Source organism: Cyprinodon tularosa, unplaced genomic scaffold (genome assembly GCF_016077235.1).
Source record: "Cyprinodon tularosa strain WSP-4 unplaced genomic scaffold, ASM1607723v1 ctg282, whole genome shotgun sequence".
NCBI classification, from domain to species: domain Eukaryota; kingdom Metazoa; phylum Chordata; class Actinopteri; order Cyprinodontiformes; family Cyprinodontidae; genus Cyprinodon; species Cyprinodon tularosa.
The window spans coordinates 186,399-206,831 of NW_024038988.1; the positions used below are offsets into that span (position 1 = coordinate 186,399).

Below are 20,433 nucleotides of genomic sequence, written 5' to 3' on the forward strand. Positions count from 1 at the left end.
TGAATCAACAGCTTGAATCAACCCTTCGTTGCCTCACCTCCAACAACCCCGTTGACTGGAGCCAATAACTTACATGGATCGAATACGCACACAACTCCCTCAAATCTGCTTCCACTGGACAATCTCCCTTTCAGGTTAGTCTCGGTTATCAACCTCCACTTTTTCCCGCAGACGAGAGAGAGATTTCGGTCCAGTCAGTGAACCAACACATCCGACGTTGTCAGAAGATCTGGAGAGAAACCATCACCACCCTCAACCGATCTTCTGAATCCAACAAACGCCTCGCTGACTCCAGGAGACGTCCCGCCCCCGAGTACACTGAAGGCCAAGAGGTATGGCTGTCCACTCGAGACATTCCCCTTAAGGGGATGTGTCGAAAACTCTCGCCCAGATTCATAGGTCCCTACAAGATCTCCCGAGTCATCAGTCCGTCAGCCGTCCGTCTCCAACTGCCTCAGTCTCTCCGGATCCACCCAACCTTCCACGTGTCCCAAGTTAAACCTGTCATCTCGAGTTCTCTGTGCCCACCTTCCGGCTCCCCACCACCCGCCCTGGAGGTCGATGGTCATCCTGCCTTCACCGTTCGACGCATCGTGGACTCCCGTCGACGAGGTCGCGGCTGGCAGTACCTCGTCGACTGGGAGGGCTACGGACCGGAGGATCGCCAGTGGGTTCCGGGCTCGTACATCCTCGACCATGCCCTGATCGAGGAGTACGAGCGTTCCTGCCCTTCGACCTCTTCCGGACCGCCAAGGGGCGGTCGTTGAGGGGGGGGGTACTGTTGGGAGCTGGAGAAGTTCCACCTTTCTCCAGCAGAGTCCGCCGTGGACTTTTAGAGTACCCTTTTAGAGGACACTTTTAGAGTACCCATCATGACAGAGATGATCACAAATCATGAATAGATACATACAAAATAACATTTAAATGTGGTAGTGATAGTGGAAGCCCTGTGCCATGGTTGTGCTTTTCTGCAACAAAGACTGGGAAGCAGGTTATAGTGGATAAATAAATGAATGTAACTAAACAGAGAAAAACCTGTTAAAGGCTGCTAAAGATTTGGAACTTGGAATATAATGTAATATTTTGAATTAATAGACCTTCATACGTCACCAAAGCAAATTTAATCAAAGACTCGACAGAGTTTTTGTATGTAAATCTGTTGATGGTTAAAACACCCAAATCAGGAAAGGAATAGAACTAAGTAGCATGTAGTGCCTTGCAAAATACTTCAAACCCAGGTTATACAGTAAACAGACAAAAAAGAAAACCGACTTTGGCTTCAGATATGAATCCCAACTTCATATACAATCGTCCTTTTAAAATAACAAAGAGACTCAAATATCTGGACCCTAAATTAATTTTTAATTAAACTTTCTGGTAAAATTAGAAATAACTGAGGGAGGACAGAGATAAACACTCTCCTTTTCTATATAAAGCTTTTATAAATACCATTACACATTTTTGAGGAATTTTCAGATTTTTTTTCAATAAGTTCCCTTTTCAGCATTTTAAATTCTATTGTTGTACCATTTATTTGGAGCTTCAAGTCCAGGAAATGTCTAAGATTAATTTGTATAAGGTTGGATTAGGCCCTCCCTGCTTTTTGCATTAATACTTTGCAGCAGAGTTGGGAGATTTGGTTTATTGGCAGGAGGTTTATGCAAAAGAGATACTGAAGAACACTCCAGCCTAGGTTGCTGTAGAAAAAAACTGTTAAAGACGGATCACTCCTCCTGTTTGCGTCATTTAGATCTACTACAAAAACACAAAAGATATATTTGTAAAGTCTATGAATTTGGCAGCAAATCTTAGATTTAGAATCTTTTACTTTATTGAAATCATATTGTGTTGTTTACATTTTACCTTTATTATTTTGACAGTGTATATTACAGAATCCATGTTTGTATACCCTCCACTCTCCAGCTGTGTTTCTGTTCTGTGCAGGTTGTTCTCTTTGTCCAGCCTCTCTAAGTGAAAGGCCGATGATTGATACCATGAGGATTTATGCTCATCTCTAACGTTCTGCTCTTTGTGCTTTTTCTATATATCTATATAAATAAACTGATTTGAATTGAATTAAAAATAATATTGCGATCGACTGTGTCAAATGCAGCACTGGCATCTAAAATTACAAGTACAGACACAAATCCATTATCTGAGACCATGAGAAAATCATTAGTGACTTTCGCCAAAGCTGTTTCAGTGCTATGATGAGCTCTATAACTGATGGTGACTCATTTAGGAACTATTTTGTTTAGCTACCTTAAAGGCCTTGAGGTACATATCCCTGTAACAGAGATAGATTAATCACATCTAAAATGGAGGAGGAGATAAGAGGGTAAACTTCCTTTAAAAAATTGGTTGGAACTGGATCTAGCATACAAGTTGAAGGCAAACACTAAAACCTAAACTGGATCAAAACAGGCTAAACCCAGTTCAGAATATCATTACCTCAGATGCTGCCTTACCTTCCAGAGATAACCCCATCCTATTTAGAGGGGTGCCAATGGTCTTATTTTTAATAGAATAAATTAATAAAGAATCCCATAAAATCAATTACTGCTAAGAATAGGTGGGAGGGATGGTTCCACAGAGCTATGGCTCTGGGTAAGTTTTGCAACTGTATTGAAAAGAAATCTAGGATAATTCTTATTGTCCTATTGTCTTTATGGAGTGTCATCTTATCCAGTAATAAACTGTTTTTCCAGACTAGGTTAGATTCCCATAGGCATGTAGAGCATCGTTTTCTCTCCAGTTCCCCTGTATTTTGCTCCGCAGGGCCAATGTTTATCGCATACAGATTAGCATAATACATCAGACCAATAAATCTATGTTTCTCCAAAAATGCAGGCTTAAACTAAGTGCTTCATACCTGCTTTAGGGTAATTTTTGAAAAGTGCCTTGAATCTGAAAAAGCAGCTCCTTGGAAATGATATTCTAGTTTTCTGAATACTGCTCCATATGAAGGGAGGCGTTAATGAGGTTTAAACAGATACTCAGTAGAAGGAAGAAAAGTAATTTAATCGACTGTGACATTTGTGAAGCAATGTGTATCGTGGGAAAATTTTAGGTTTATTCAATGTTAATTATTAAAGTAATGTGTGTTCATATGAAACATTGTAGAAATGAGATGCTCCACTCCTGTCTCATGATTCAGTCAGGAGACCATCCTTTCTTGTCAGTCTGATGGAGCATCCTGTCTTTATGAACTGATCAATTGTTCTGTCAGAACAATACTCTGTTTGTAACCATGTGTCATGTTCTGTTAATAAAATGCTCTGCGGAGGAGGTCCAGGGTGAGACAGTGTGTTTGAGTCTGGGGTTCAACTGTCTCTCCTTCTGCAGAAGCCGTATGAAAAATCCATTACTGTGTATTTCAGTTCTTCTTTTGCAAACCTACATTTATGAACCCAACAGAAACATGTATTCCACCATGCAGTCTAGTTAAATAAACAGAGATCGACTGATTTCACTTAGTCAGCATTTTATTTTATTTTGCAAAGTAAAAAGAGAAGAAGTCAATCATAACAGCCCTCACAATATGATGTTCGGATCTAGACAGCGTTTTTCTCTCACTAATTAAAACCCTGCAGAAACTCTATGAAGGTCTTAACATATTGTCACCCAAACAATATTTAATAACGCATAATGTTATGGAATAATCCCTAAGAAACAGTCTAGCGTATCCTACACACTCTCACCTAGACGCCAGACCAACTCTGAGGTCTGAATGAATGAATCTCAGCACTCATAAATCGATATATGTAAAAGATAAAAAGATAAATGTAAAAGATTTTTTCCCACCACACTGGTCATGCATAATTTTCCAATCAGGTTTACAGAGAATGTTATGAATAGATGAATATATGGTGAACACAGCTATATGGACAGAAACAACTTGTTTATCTCATAGATCAGAGAAAACAGGGGCAGAGGATACATTCCAGAAAAATTATTAAAAATCACACAAAGAGATCAGTTTGAACATAACACCCTTTTACCTCAAGTCAACCACAGCATTATCTAACAACAGCTGCAATAAATCAACAGCTGCAAATGTTAAATGTTACTAGTATTATTGGTAATCATCTTCAGAGATTATTTGTAAAGCTAAATATTATGAAGCAATAATTAAGTTAAACTAAAGTTTAAGGCAAAAGTTGAACTCATAAATTTTATTTTTTGTCTTTTTTCTTCAAGTGGAACGTCTTTCCATCAGACTGCTTTATCCACCTCAGTTTGACTTCTCCAAGTCCATAGCCCTGCAGTTTGTTGTGAAGCTGGTAGAGAAAAATAAAAGAACAAGATTTAAGCTTCAGAATACAGAATAGAAAACCACCCACACACTTTTACGTCATTTTATAGTTAAATTTTTTCCAAAGACCGTTAAACTTGGTCAGCAAAGACAACCGAGAGAACTGTAAACATAACATACAAAGCAATAAAAGCATAAAGCAATGAAAAATTCTGAGCATGAACATTTTTGGTGAAAAATCCGACAGAAAATCGTGTTGGATGAGGTTGTGGTGTTTAGAGCTCATTGAAAGTCAATGGGGATGATCACACCCAACACGATTTTACACAGGGGGCAGCATAGCTCCAACGAAGATAGAGCCCAGGTCTATTTTAGTCTGACTACACAACCGTTCAGCAGCAATTTAATGGGTCTGACAGGAAGAGGGACACGGTTACATAGTAAAACAAATCCACTTTGGGGGAAATACTAAATAAAATCTGTTTATTGCACGAGGAAAGAGTCAGTTTGGAGTCATACACCCTGTATACAGCAAGCGGGACTGACGATGTATGAAACATTATAAAAGAAAACTGTAAACATGATAGAAATTCAGGAGGAAAGATAAAGTAGTGATCCTCTTTGAGCCTCACAAAAACAAAGAGGGAAAGAAAGCACAGAATATCACCCTCCTTGAAAGAAGAAAATAACGTAAGGAGGAGAAAAAACTGAAAAAGTAAAATAATGGTCCTCTTTGAGGCTCACAAAAAACAAAATGGGGGGCAGACAGAGCAGGTAAGCGTAGTGTATCTCTCTCACCTCTGTGAAAAAAAGAGAGAAAAACTTGGATAAACTTCCCCGATCTCTCTCTGAAAATCACCTCTCTGCCTCAGTCTGTACAGAAACCATTCTACGGCGTTTATTGCTGTGTTTTGCTTTTCTTTAGATGTAGATGTCATTATGTTTTTTAATATAGGCTGTTAGGTTTATTCAATAATGATTATAAAATTAATGTGTGTGTGCTTATAAACATTGAAGAAAGGGTATGCTTCACTCTGCCTTGTGATTCAGTCAAGAGGAGAGCATCCTGTCCTATGACCTGATCAACTGTCCTGTCAGAACAATACTCTCTTTTGTAACCATGTGTTATGTTCTGTTAATAAAAGACGACTGCAGGAGGGGGGTCGGTGAAAGAGTTAAAAGTTGGGTTGGGCTCTTTCCACTCCTGCAGGAGCTATTGTTGAAAATCCCTCTCTGTGTATTCAGTCCTTCTTTTCCGAACCTACATTTTTGAACCCAACATAGGCATATGCACATTTTCTATGTGTTCTGGTTTTAGATGCTGCACACTCGTTAAAGTTATAATGGTGGATTTTCAGGAAGTTTTGAAGAGACCTGGTCTCTCCTCTTTAAAAAAAAATGCACATGCTCAACCCTGTACCCGCTCCCGAGAGGAAACCCCGATTAAACGCATGTAAGAGCATAAACAAGCCCTTTACTCCTCGTTCATTATTTCTCTCTTGGACAAAGATGTTGAAGGATTTAATGCTCAAGATTACTTTTTATGACTTAACTTAGTAGCTTGGAAACGGTTGCCTTTACCTTAGTGTAAAATTCTTCTGTTAACCTGAGCAGCTTATACTGAGCAGAGTCCTGCCAGAGATTTCTCACAGTTAAAAGGGAATCTTTTCCTCCCACTATGACCACAAACTTGCTCGAAGGGCGACTATCTGCCATCTACACTGAATAACCATGAGCTTCCAAGTGAAACAGTTATCTAGTGAAAACATTGCACTGGCTTGTGAACAAATATATAAGACTATTTAAGGGTGCATATTGGTTGTGGTTATTATGGAATTCATAAAACATGAAAAATGATTCCGTAAAAATTCAAAAAATATCCACTGGACTTGGTTTTCAAGATTTGAAGACGTTTCGCCACCTCTCCAGGAAGCTTTCTCAATTCAAATGTCTGGATCCGCAGTGAGTTTGAGTCTTATATAGACAACGCCTTGTATCGCTTGGAAACATGCAATAGATTGCTATTGCATGTTGCTATTGCATGTCTATTGCATGTTTCCAAGCGATACAAGGCGTTGTCTATATAAGACTCAAACTCACTGCGGATCCAGACATTTGAATTGAGAAAGCTTCCTGGAGAGGTGGCGAAACGTCTTCAAATCTTGAAAACCAAGTCCAGTGGATATTTTTTGAATTTTTACGGAATGACTATGACCTGGATGACTGAGAACCTTCATCAGCATGAAAAATGATCTTCCTGTGAGTTATTAATTATGTAACATGACAGATGTTACGGAAAACTTTATTATTCCTTAAATACCTGCTGTAAAATGGCATCCTGTGCTTTTTCCAGGTCCAACGAGGAGGATGATTTGGACAAGATGATTTTCACCACCTTCTTGTGCAGGGCTCCTAAAGGGATCGTAAATATATTTATATGACACTGTCCGTTTCAGGAGGTTACAGTTAAGATAAAAGACTTGAGAGTTTAGTTTTACAGACCAGAAATTCTGTTCCAGAGAAAATTCAAAAGTTATATTATTATAAAACTCTCTTGAACCATATTTTGCAGTGATTTCAAGATTTAAATACATATATCTATATGGTTGAAGTTAAATTCAGGACATGGAAGGTTATGGCTTACTTTATATTTAAAGGACAGAGCTGTCACTAAAATGACCTCTATCCCAGTCGAACTTGTTTAACTCACCCCTACAGATGAAGGGATATGTGCTGGAACAGGGTCTTATATTCCATACGCTGCTTGTTGTAGTCACACATGAGTTTTCCACTGTTACTGATTGACTGGGATTCCATTTGCTGAATGAAGTCATCTTTAGGCGCTGACCGTCTGACCACCTCCAAGACTCTTTGTACAAGCCGATCCATGCATAGTAATCTGTCACGAGCTGTGAAATGACCTCATTCTCAGATTCACTTCTCACACTGGCCAGATCTATGTAGTTTGCCCTGCAGTACTTTTGAGCATCGGTCCAGTTCATCTGTTTTTCTACATAAACATAGTGTGGAGATACATCTAAAAAAAAAAAGATTAATCAAGAAGCAATTAACAAGCTGTTCTTAACATACCCAAAATAAATAAAACACTCTGTGAAATACAAGCTAGAGGTGTGAAGGACAAATAAAATCAAGCAAGAACTATGTGAATACTTCAATACAACAAATGTTACAAATAGGTTCTTTAGATAAATTACAGAATGAAACATTTTTATCATTTAGTAGAGCACACTTTGCCCTTATAGCCCTGCAGTTATTGTGATTTGAGCCAGGCATCAGCTCTCATTAAAGAGAAACTATAGTCCACGCTTCAAAAATAAAGGTCTTACTGAGATTTTTTACAAGTCCAGGGTTTTTTAAATCTATCCATTAATTTATAAAATCAATGCATAGACTGTGATGGCCAGTTTAGTATTTGTCTGGATTATTTTTGCCATAAAGCATTCCTGGACTTTGTTTCAGCTTCTTTATAAACAGGATTTTGAAAACGGACCAAATCGAGACTTAAAATCTATGTGACATTTCTGTCAAAACAATCAAAATTTCCTATAGGATGTTATAGGAGCAAAGGTTTGAAGTATTTTGGTTTAGATTATTAATAATTCATAAAACAATGAAAATCTTCTTTGATCTCTTATACTTGTGAGTATTTCAGAGCAAACTTTTACTCTTCAGTTTACTTTTAGATCAGTAGTGTAATTGTTAAGTTTGACTCCTTCAGCATTATACCTGACCTGCATTTAAACCCAGTGGCTGCTGCCACCAAGTGTTGCTGTGAGGTTTTGCAGTCAGAAAGTTTATGACCTCCTGCCATCAGGAGTCTGATTGCAGCCACAGGCATCTAAGTTTCAGTTTATTTGTAAAGAACAGTTTTAGTAGTAAGACATTTTAACTGTACACGGACAGAATGTATGGCAATACATTTGTACATAGAAAATAATACTCCTATGTGATGTAAAAGGAAGGGAGGTATTAGAGTTGGAAAACAAATCTTAAACTACCGGTAATAACATTTCAGAATTTGATCCTCTCCTTGATGCACTCAGTGCTTTTAAGCCCATATTTTCCTAATGTCAAAAAACTGTAGAACCTAAACCTGGAAGAACAGTTTTTAAAATCTTAAGCTCATTTCGCAAGTTTTAGAGTTATCTAAAACTCTCCTAGAAAGAGACATCTATAGAGTTATTGTACGATTACTTTACTACTAATATATATGTAAAGTATTCACTCCTATATCAGTGGTTCTAAGTTCTTCTCTCCAACTTTTGCAAAGTTAACAACAGTGTGCAAGCAACTGCCCACTACATAAAGTGCCTTGAGGCTATGTGTTCTGAATTGCAGAATTTTAAATAAATTAATTGTACCAATCAGAGTCTCAGCTATCCTTTTACTAAAAGTTGTCTTGCTTTTGCATTAATCACTTTTTGAAGCGTTTTGAACGATGAAGCCCTTTACTGTGGGTTAGATCACACCAGTTATTTATTTATTATTCATTTGTTGAATATGTGCAGTTATACAGATTTCAATTCAAGGCATTAAATTATGATCCCAGCAGTTATCACATGTTAATTTGAAATTAAAATGAAAAAATCTTAGTTCAATTTAACATTTTTATTCTCAAATATTCCTTTGATTTAAAAAAAAATATAATTTGTTTGTCATAAAGTTAAATTCCATAAGTAGTGCATTAAAGCAGCACTGAATCCATCTCTTACCACTGTAGCAGACTGCCTGGCGTAGACCATGGCAATAATAGTCCGCCCATGTCTTCTGTATGTCACCACAGACAAAGTGATTGTTAGGAGCGTTTGGTTCCCCTTCGGTCCAGAGTCTGAGGTCTTTCTGCCCTTCTTCATAAAATCCCTCCTGTTCCAGAGACCACTTCCAGTTGTTTACATCGCCATACAAACCTATCCAGAACTCATCCTGATTTTCAGCATTGATGATGTTTTCTATCACAGCCATGTCTTCAGTGCTATTGATGGTAACCAGGTCTATGTACTTTTCCCTGCAGTACGCCTGGGCTTCAGCCCAGGTCTTTCTTTCATTTACAACATGATATACATCAGAAAAATACTGGGGCAGAGAGCATAGACCTGTAAGAAGGAAAAAAAGTTTCAACAATAGGTTACACTTGGTTACTCTTGGTCATAAAGTTGGTACTAAAACGCCATCCATCATACAATGGGAGAGAGTCTGGGTTCACCCTTAACCAGTCACCAGTCAATTACAGGGCAACCGCACTTGGACAAATAGATATTAACAGTCATGGTTGACTCTGGGAGGAAGCTAGAGTACCTGGAGAGAACCCAGGCGTTCACAGGGAGAACAAGCAGAGAGACTAAATGACTGAATAGTAACACAGGACTGCTAAAGATTCTCAGTCATCCAGGTCATAGTAATTCCAAGAAAAGTAAAAAACAAAACAAAACTACTGGGCTTTGTTTTGCCTGCATTTAGTATCGGGTTTTGCAGGGCAACGAGAACCTCGACGACTCCCCATTACTAAGGGGTGGACCTGTTTTTTTTTGTCCAATTTGCATGTTTTCTAAGCCATTACAAGTCTTTTCTTTGGGCCACTCTATAAGCCTGGAACTCAACGCTACTCCAGACATTTTGAATTGAGAAAGATTTCTGGATGGGAATGGATCTTGATTGGATTGGAGTGTAATCTGGGCCCTTTTGCAACAGAGCAGGTCATCAGGCCAGCTAACAGCTATGCTACGGCCCAGGACAACAGTCTTTTTGGCCCTGCCCTCTACACCTACGTACAACCCAACTTTTTACTTTTTATGATGTCTTTAAAGTTTAATTTCTTGGCAAGCTGATGCTGTATAGACAGATTATTGTATCTTTCCTGGGACATCCTAGATCCAAGGTAGTTTTTTAAATTTCTTTATTTTACTGAAGAAAAAAAATCCTTTTGTCTAACTCTTATGGCTTAATTTCCTCCAGCTCACAAGAGGCGATGCAAAACCTTTTTTAATTTCTATCAAAAGGAATCCCTGAATATATCTAAAGCATATAATTACTTGCATACTGTTTGTTTTGGATAAAGACCCAGACAAAAAGCTACATAGATCTTTGAATATTTCTCTCTCATAATTCTTGTTTCAAGCTATGTGAATATTTCAACATTTTAGCTAACATATTGTTGAAATTTAGAAGCGGTTAAATATGGCTTTATAAGGCAATTATGTAGGTTATCTGTGTAAATTATTTTTTTTTATATCAGGCCCAAATTAATTTATATTTACTTTGACCCCTGAGCAGCAGAAACCAAGGGGAAATAAAGCCAAAATAGCAAAAGATTTTATTCATCTGTGTGTAATTTATAATTCATAGTAGATCAGGAAGTATTTACTTTTGGATGGAAACCTTGTATGTCAAAAACCTTTCCTTTATTGTACACGTTGTTAACTTGTCTGTCTGCTATTCTAACCAATACATTGTGTTGAACTTAGGGTGACCAAACGTCCGTATTTCCCGGGACATATCCGTATTTCACGTCCTGTCCCGGGCGTCCCGGGTTTTTTTTAGAAAGTGAGGAAATGTCCTGATTTCACTGCGCACGACGCTCCGTGTGACGTAATCCCTGAGCCGCGTCAGTGCAGGCAGCCCCATAGATATCCATAATAAAGGCTAGATGTCTCGTCCGCGCTGCTGGCCAATGGGGGTCGACGTCCGCACGTGGCGGCTATCTTACCACAGGCAGCTCGCTCATTCGTAGCATTGTGTTTCAATGGCGCATGTACTGAAATAACCATAACTTCCTCAATTATCTAACTATTCTCAAACTGTTTGGTTTGTTAAACAAAAGTCAGACATGTAGTTGTGATACTGCGCACTTAGGAATAATTATAACCATGGAATTTCATATGAAAAGAACATTGAATAGAACATACAGGTGCAATAAATATACACATGCACAAGGTATTTATGTTAAATCAATATATGCTATTAAAACTCAGTGTACAGAATGGCAACCATATATATATGGTCCCAGAAATATATATTTATATATATATATATATATATATATATATATATATATATATATATATATATATATATATATATATATATAAATTGTATATATAATGTATATATATAATATATATATATAATATATATATACAATATATATATGTGTATATAATATATATATATATATATATTGTATATAAAATATATATATATAATATATATATATTATAATACATATATATATATATATATATATATATATATATATATATATAAACACTTTTATTTGAGTGTGATTAATTATTTCACAGTCCTAATTTATTTATATTTACATAAATACTTTTATAATATAAATATTACTGTTATAATAAATTTGAAATACTGACAAAAAAGGCTTATTGTGTGGCAACCTCTTGGTGTAGAATCATAATCCAGGTTTCAAATTAAAGGTTACACTGTGAAGTTTCATGTAGACTATTCGGATTATATATCAGGGGTAATTACACAAAAGTTCCTATTTTTAAACCATTATAAAAGTGACATTTATTTGCTATTAAAATTGGTACAATAGTCCCCTTCACAAGTATATATAGATGTAGCATGTTGAAATCCCCACCTACACTACTGTGATGGTATACACATGGAAGACAGAGATGAAAAAATGACCCAAAAAACATAGCTTGGTTAATGCCCTTTGAAAAGGACGGTTTTATTGTGTTTCTGTCGCATGTTGTTGCTCTGTAAGCCAAGGTTGGTTATTTTGGCAATGTGGTGCAGCCTTAACTTAAAAAACAAGGACACAACCAATGTTAACAGCGTATGGTGGTGGCTGTCTATGCCATACTGCGTTTCTCCGATGTGCTCTCCAAGCACAAACACATCCTCTGACCCTATCCTCTTCCGTACAATGTACACGACCTCTAGCACTTTGATGGGCTGTGATCGTCTGGTACATGAGGTCTGACGAAGAACCCACTCTGCTGCCCTGACTACCATCACAGTGCCTTCTGATGGAATCACCAGACCTCCATTGTTTTTTAACTTCAGCAGGTGGTAGCTCTGGTCCTTGATGGCAGATGCAGCATCTGTTACCAAGCTGGCACGGCAGACATCACAGGACAGCTTTTTCAGAGCCCGTCGCACAACAAATCCTGAAACAAGAGTTGGTATATTAAAATAATTTATAATAACCATGGGGAAATTAAGGGAACATTTATCTTTTTGGGCCATTGGGATATTGATTTCACTCAGGTTTTGACTATTTGCACCATTGGTTTTAGGCAAAATCAACTTTTAGTCAGCCTTTACCTGAAATGTACACGAGAGCGTTGTCCACAAGACCATCAAAGCAGACAGGAAGGTAGCTGTGGACATGAGCTGTAAGATCAGTAAGTTTAACCATTCATGATATTATTGTCTGTAGTGCTTAATGTAATTCAATATAAAATTAGACATCATGAAGAATACCTTTGCAATGAACTGGGGTGTGGCAGGTGAATATGCAGGGTATCTCTCAGGTAGTGATATGCCTTTGGACCATGCAGATGGAGCGTGAGGGCAAAATCTTTCTGGTCCTTGGTGTACTCTACACCCTGCCTAGACAAGAGATGAACTGGAAGATCTGTAATTGAATTAGCAAAGTGATTCAGTAAGTATCTTTTTAATAGTAACTAGGGACTCAACAAAGAACATAAAATACACAAAATATTCAATGTAATATTTTTATTTCACCTGAATAGCATTCAAGGTTGTCTCTTAGCTCTTCATTGATTAGATTTTTCTCCTTCAATTCCTCCAGCAGAGCCCGCATGTTCATCTTGGTCCTCTTTTCTCTCCTCAAGGCATTACTCTTCTCCCGCTGCAGTTTCCTCACAGTTGCTGAGGCCTTTTCAAGTTTGGCTTTTATAGCCTTAGGGCAAGCAGGCAATGCATACAAGTGGTCAGTGGCCTGCCGCTTGCAGCTCAAACCCCTCTCTCCAGTGGCTCCCTGTTGTTTTGCAGAAATATAAAAAAATATATATAAATAATAGTGGTATAGAAATTACTTATTTTTTTAAGAAATTAAATGTTAACTTTTCAATTCCGTGAGCCTAAATACAAGATACTCCAATTATCCGACAGAAAACACAACAGCATACATTTAAGTAATTGTATAGGCTTGTCCACTTATAAGGCAAAAATATGTTTTGTGGCTCTGAAAAAAAAATTTCTCTTTTGATTGTAAAGGCTGCCTACCCTTGGGTTTAGTTTCAATGTTCACACATGTTTATAAATTCAAGTTTATGAGCGACAGAGTCAAACTTTTTATAAGATAAAGGATTTAATATAACAAACTGTTTTTAACAAGCCACATGAAAACACTCACAACATCAGGTTGAGGTACATCCTGGGACACGTCCATTGGCAGGTTGTCTTCCACTCTTCTAGAGGTGGTTGTGTTTCTTGTGGCTACTAGCTAAAATTAAGTAAAGAGGTTTTGAGTGTCTAAAAGGTGCTACTAAACAACACATTATATATCTTCCAGAAACAAAAGTGACCAGCAACAATTCACGGTGTATAAGAATGTTATATCAATATGTGATTAAATTGCAATGATACACATACCCTTTCAAGATGAGCTGGAAAATTGAAAATTTTGGGCACAACACCATCTTTAATTCGGACTGTCTGCCCTGTTCAGTCAAAATCCTCACTCCTGAAGTGTTCACTGCAAAGCAGAGTCCTGTCAGTCGCAACAAAACTGTCCCTTCTTAGGGCAAGTTCCCACAGCCTCCTCATCTTTCCATTTTTGGGAAACCTTAAAAACGTGAGAAATGTTCCAAGAAGTATAAATTATTGTCAGCATTTCCAAAGCTTTTTCCTTCTGTCAACATTAAGGGTTAGCACATAAATACACACCTAAATGAAATATGTTTGGGGTAATTGTATGTATGTATGCACTTGAGAATAACACAACCACACTAAACTACTTAGAAAAAGTTGTCCAAACGAAGCTAATACAAACTTATAAAAGCTTTGAGTCAACAGCAATCTTGTTATACTATTAAGTCATAGCCCCGCTGTTCCTGTGTACCAGAGCCTGTATTGTACATATATCCACTAATTAACTAACGATTATCCCAAAAACCAATCATAATTTAATATCTTACATGTGAAAGGTGATCCCACTGGCTCTCATTTTGACACTACGGCGATTGGAGCATACGTAGGCTGCACAAAAGTCTGGCATCTTCCTATTAATAGACCCAGCAAATTCCTGTAACATAATGTAAGATGTTTTGACAAACCAAATCGATTGGAAATCATGCATTAATCATGTATAAATTCTGCCTCTTCCACTGATGCAAAGTTGCTGGTTAACGTTAGCAGCTAGCTAAACTGTAACATTAGCTGCTAACTTACTAACTTTAGGTCTCACTTCGCAGCTTCTTGTTATTAGCCAGCTAACGTTAGGCTAATAATGAAAATACAACAACACTCAGATTATCGTTATTAGCCAACTAATAACTACAACCACATCCACAAAGATTGTAATTTACACCAAAGATTAATTGTCATACAATCGTTATTGATAACTTGCGCAAGTAACCGTGATGCACAACTATGCTGCACGATCAAGTCATTTTTTGACAAGAAAATCTGCAATTTCGACATGTTCAAGCATCAAGAATTATAGCCACGTTCATAACGTTTGTAAGAAACCAAACTGTTTGTAAATCCGTCAAGAATTCAATGAGATAAGAGTATTTGTGTTCGTGCTGATCACTCACCTTACATTAAGTACCACAGAGCACAACAGAAAGCCTGCCTGTGGTAAGATGGCCGCCCGGTGATGACGTTTGAGACTCCGCCGTAAGACGTCTAGCCTTTATTATGGATATCTATGGGCAGCCCTGCTCTTAATCAGAGGCTCTGTTCAAAAACCTGGGCTGCATCCTCCAAGGACGCGGTCTACCTAGACTGGATCCTTCGAAGTCCTTGAAAATAAGGAGGCCGGAAGAGTTTAAGCTGTGAATTCGAACAGGTCTACCCATCGGCGGGTTTTACCGGCGTATGCTCTGTTGCTTAGCAACCGTGAAAGTTAACACACAAAGCAGGAAAAGAATGAATACCGAGGTTTTCAAAACTGTTTGTTTATTTATTTATTTTTTTTAAAGTTAAAGTGAACAAAGACTACACTCACAAGAATCCAGAGTGGAATAAAGGTTCCAACCACCGGGAGCAGGAACAAATCAAATCAAATGTAATGATAGAAACCTTAGTCAGTTAAATAACATGCTGCTGTTATTCTGCACATCTCTGAAGTTGCTGCTATTTTCAAATATCCATTATTGTAGAAATGCCCATAGCTGCATATTGGTTATTTATTCTCCAGTTTTATATTGTTAAAACACTTTACAGAATTTTATTTTTTATATTTTAACTCTTATGTTATTCTTATACATTTCTCTAAGGTCCTCATTTGTGTGACCATTTTCAATAATCTTTTTGCTGCTGTAAATTTGCCCATTGTGGAACAATAAAGGGATTTTCTATTCTATTCTATAAAAGGGTTAGAAATATATAAGTAAATCTAAACAATGTATCTACAAAATATATCTGCAAAATCTCTAATATTCAACAACAAAAAATACTTAGTTAAGCATATTGTGCAAAACAACAATAAATTTTTTTAAATCCTATCAGATTTATAGTCAATATCCCCCCCCCCCCCCCCCCCCCCTCCAAGGTGTCCTGGTTTTCACCAATGAAAATATGGTCACCCTAGTTGAACTAGACCTTTCCATATTCACAACTTTTGTGAGACACTTTTGTATACAGTATGGCATTAATTCATGGAAAAGATTTTTTGATTTCTATAAGTCAAATATTTCTGCCCACCAGCAATGATGAACTCCACAGCAGCATTGTATCTGGTTGTTGTTCAAAATTGTAAAGGTTAGCTGTTTAATGAACTGCAACATAAAACTGTCTAAAAACTAGTCTTAAACCTTTTTGAATTTTAGTCGACTGTCATAATCTGGCCTGTTTGCTCACCTTAATTGTTCATTTCGTCACCTGCCCAACTCTGCCCAGTTTTCTAATTATCACTCATCTCATCCACCTGCGTCTGTTGCTTTATTTTTAGTTCAGCCCAGCTATCGAGGCCAGATCATTATTTGTTTTCTGTTTGGTTTTTAGTTTATTATTTCATGTCCTGGTTCCTGGCAGACGGTAGGTTGAGAGGTTTCGTGTTTGTCTCGTCTTCAGATCCTGTTCTGGTCCTTCTCCGCGGAGCCCACAGGGTTTTGGCTCGGAACTCGAAAGGAGGGTCGGTTTTATTCACGTCAGCCTGGCTTCATCTGTGCGTGTCTGTGTGGGAACACTTGTGGACCCATCGGATTTTGGACTCTGAACCTGCCTGAGCGCTCTGTGGATTCCTGGAAGTCTGGATCCTTCTGTTCCTGTTGTGGGTGGAAAACCTTTGACCAAGCGGACAACTGCTGGATCCCTGAACTATTCCTGCCCGCTCTGACTTCCACTGAACTGGATCAGCTTCCTGCTACTTCTCCAGGGCTGCAGCATCATGGACGCTCTGGGTGACGCACGCCGTGTCTGGTTGTTCAGCCAATCGGCTGGATCGCACCCCTTTCTAGGGAGACGGACTGAACTGTGAAACCAGGTAAGTGACTCACTGAGATTATCACCTTCTGTCAGATGATCGTGATCACTTATCTGTGTTTCTTTCCCCAGAGTGTTTGTGAATGGGTGGTGGCCCACCCTCGTACTACAGCAACCACAGCGGCGCGCTTCTGTTCTGTCTTTATTTCAATAAATGTTTTGAAAGTTCATGACATAGACTAAAACCATATAACTGAGATATATACCGTAAATCCTCTAACATTGGCCTGTATTCCATTAGCGGCCGGGTCTCTAACAATGGCCGGTCTCGCTGTCGACCGAGGTAAATAATGGCTGGACTGGTATACAGGCCGGGGCTATTGTTAGAACCAACAATGTTTCTGGGCAGTACTCAGCAACTTGTGATAGTAACATACAAGTACCACAGGGGGGCAATGTTTGCTAACGAATCCAAGCCATTAGCATGGGAAGTCCCAACCTTACACAGGAATCGTAGTGGCCTTACACAATCATTCTGATCTGAAAGACAAATGTGATTACCGGTAGGTCTGGTGGTAACCAGGCAGCGTTAAAATGACTGACATCAAGATGAGAAAGCTCCTCACAATGCATGGAGGGTTTCACCCCAAATCCAGTACCCTGAGACTGTATACCAAGCGTAGCAAGGGAGGCCGAGGGCTAGTAAGTGTCAAGACCACTGTCCAAGATGAAACAACTAATATCCAGGAGTACATCAGGAAGATGGCGCCAAAGAAAAATGGCTTGGCGAATACCTCAGGCAGGAGAAAACCGAAAGTGAGGACAAGAAAGATGAAGGAGAACCATCATGGAGGGACAAGCCGCTGCACGGCGTGTACCACAGACAAATAGAAGAAGTGGCTGAAAAAATCCTACTAGTGGCTGGAAAAGGCTGGACTGAAGGACAGCACAGAGGCACTAATCATGGCAGCACAAGATCAGGCGCTCAGTACAAGATCAATAGAGGCCAGGGTCTACCACACCAGGCAGGACCCCCGATGCAGACTGTGCAAAGATGCCTCTGAAACAATACAGCACATACCAGCAGGGTGTAAAATGCAGGCAGGAAGTGCATACATGGAACGCCATAACCAGGTAGCTGTCATAGTGTACAGGAACATCTGCCATGAGTATGGGCTGGAAGTCCCAAGGTCAAAATGGAAGACACGTCCTCAGGTGGTTGAGAATGAGCGAGCTAAGATCCTATGGGACTTCAAGATCCAGACTGACAAACAGGTGATGGCTAACCAACCAGACATCATGTTGATCGACAAACAGCAGAAGAAGGCAGTAGTGATAGATGTGGCAATCCCAAGTGACAGCAACATCAAGAAGAAAGAACACGAGAAGCTTGAGAAATACCAAGGACTGAAGGAGGAGCTAGAAAAGATGTGGAAAGTAAGAGCAGCAGTGGTGCCAGTGGTAATTGGAGCACTGGGGGCTGTGACCTCCAAACTGAGAGAGTGGCCTTTGGTAGAAGACCCGAGCTTGAGGATGACACATATCACCCTACAAGGGGTGAGAAAATAGTGTTCCTCCTTTTATCACTCCCACAGACTGCCACTCTGTGTCACACTCTGGGCCCTGGGTTGCAGGCCAGGTTTTCTCTCTCTCTCTCCTCAGCAGAGATGGATGGGCAGGTTGCTCTACATCTGAGCTGATTACCACCCTTCTTAAGGAGCTGGAACCAGGAGGAGGGCATACGTTTATTAAAGCTTCAGCATTGGTAGAGACCTAACCTTGTCCTGTTCCTGCGACCCAAACCTTTGTCTAACTCCGCTCTTGCTCCTTCCTTGCAGAACCCTGAACCTAGAAACCAAGCCTGGAACCACAGACCTTGGATCCCCATCAAAACATAACCTGGAACCCGAGAGGGATCTCGGACCAATCCGCTGCTCAGCCCTCCTGCCTGCGCTCACCTGCCTGTCCACCCTCGAACCATCAACCAGGGAGAGAGTACTGGACCAGCACTTGGACCACTGCTTTGTGGTGAACAGTGTTAAAATGAGAGAATTAAGTTGGCCTTCATTGTTCTGAATTCCCCTTGAGATATATGATACCTGTAGCCTACTTCCACTTAGCGTAAAACAAATTAAGTGTCGCTCTGGTGGTAGAACAGTTTTTGTCCTATTTTTTAAAAGCTTTGTTTCACAAATCGGTTTGGCAAAGACTCCATTCTGTGTAGGGTTTTTTTATTTTTATTTAATACATAATAGAAATGTACACATTCAGTGATAAAATGTCACAGGGGATGGTATTTAACCCATTTAACCCATGCCCCCTCAACTCGAGTAACGTATGTATATATATATATATATATATATTTATATATATATATATATATATATATATATATATATATATATATATATATATATATATATATATATATATATATATATATATATATATATATATATATATATATATATGCATTTTCAAAATCAATGTCTTGATCTCCTTTTTTTTTTGTTAGTACTTTTGTCAATTTAAATTTATATTCCGAACAGCTTTTGTTCTGCCTTTAATGGAAGCAGTACATTCAAGCAGTACATTTATCATGCTGTGATCCTTTTGTTTTTAATCATCTGCCTTTTGAATTCATCTAAAAGCAAGAAAAAAAAATCCCTAATCCACCAATGTGAAGGGGCTCCTGATCAGAGGTGGGTATGTATAGGAAACCTGATGCATGGACAATTTCACCACAAATATAACTTTTTTCTTTCCTTTTTTTAAGCTTAACAAACAAAAAAGACTGGTCATCCAGTTACATCTGTTTTAATACTATAGCACACATACACAAACAACATATTTGTACATACAGTACTTGCTCACATCACTATAGGACATTTTGAACGAAGAATACATCCAATGTTAGATTGTAAAATCCAGAACAATGTACACTTACCAAAGATTAGCATGTATTTAACAGCGTTCCCATCCATAACACTTACAGAAGTTTGTCTGAGGATCTGAGGATAACATTTATAGAGAAAACACCAGGTCAACAAAACTAAACAGGTTATATTTTATTTTTGTTTTATTTAGGAAATATATAGGGAGATCCATCAGATGTCACCCGTTATTAAATTAGAATGATAAATGTTTCAGCAATTGAACCCTATTCATATATATTGTCAGGTTTACAAATCAGAAATTAAATAAGACAAATAATTTAAACCAAATAAGCTATTATAAAAAAGAATGTAAAGAAAAGTGTGCTTGAATAAGAGTCACTAATACATTTTAACCTACGATGAAAAAACACAGTTAATCCTTAGTCCTAGAGTTGTGGTAGGTTATTTCAGAGGAATTCTGCCTTACCTGTTCTCTCCTGGAGTCTTTTTTGGTATCTAGCACCACAGATGGTTAAAAACAACTGCACAGACTGTACAGCAGACACAGCTTGATGATGAGTTGATTTGGTTTCAGCTCAGATAACTACAAAGGTTTGTGTGATAGATGAAACACTACATGCATGGTACAGGAATAGTCAGTGATGCAAATAATCCACAGGCCACATAATTTACATT

General features: G+C 38.4%; 1 protein-coding gene and 2 long non-coding RNA genes across 3 annotated transcripts; all 3 read right to left on the reverse strand.

The window, feature by feature from the left end:
- Positions 1–3,796: 3,796 nt before the first annotated feature.
- Positions 3,797–7,317, reverse strand: LOC119786926 (snaclec purpureotin subunit beta-like). Its single transcript, XM_038290513.1, has 3 exons — positions 6,966–7,317; positions 6,576–6,667; positions 3,797–4,280 (listed from the first exon to the last, which is right to left on the reverse strand). The coding sequence occupies exons 1-3, from the start codon at positions 7,255–7,257 to the stop codon at positions 4,176–4,178; spliced, it is 489 nt and encodes a 162-aa protein (XP_038146441.1). The 5' UTR covers positions 7,258–7,317; the 3' UTR covers positions 3,797–4,175.
- A 1,676-nt stretch (positions 7,318–8,993) lies between these two features.
- On the reverse strand, positions 8,994–20,317 carry LOC119786923. The gene is made up of 3 exons (XR_005281253.1): positions 20,225–20,317; positions 19,809–19,872; positions 8,994–9,369 (listed from the first exon to the last, which is right to left on the reverse strand). It is a non-coding gene; the product is annotated as an uncharacterized LOC119786923 (long non-coding RNA).
- LOC119786924 lies at positions 12,302–12,609 on the reverse strand. Its single transcript, XR_005281254.1, has 2 exons — positions 12,569–12,609; positions 12,302–12,411 (listed from the first exon to the last, which is right to left on the reverse strand). It is a non-coding gene; the product is annotated as an uncharacterized LOC119786924 (long non-coding RNA).
- Positions 20,318–20,433: the final 116 nt, after the last annotated feature.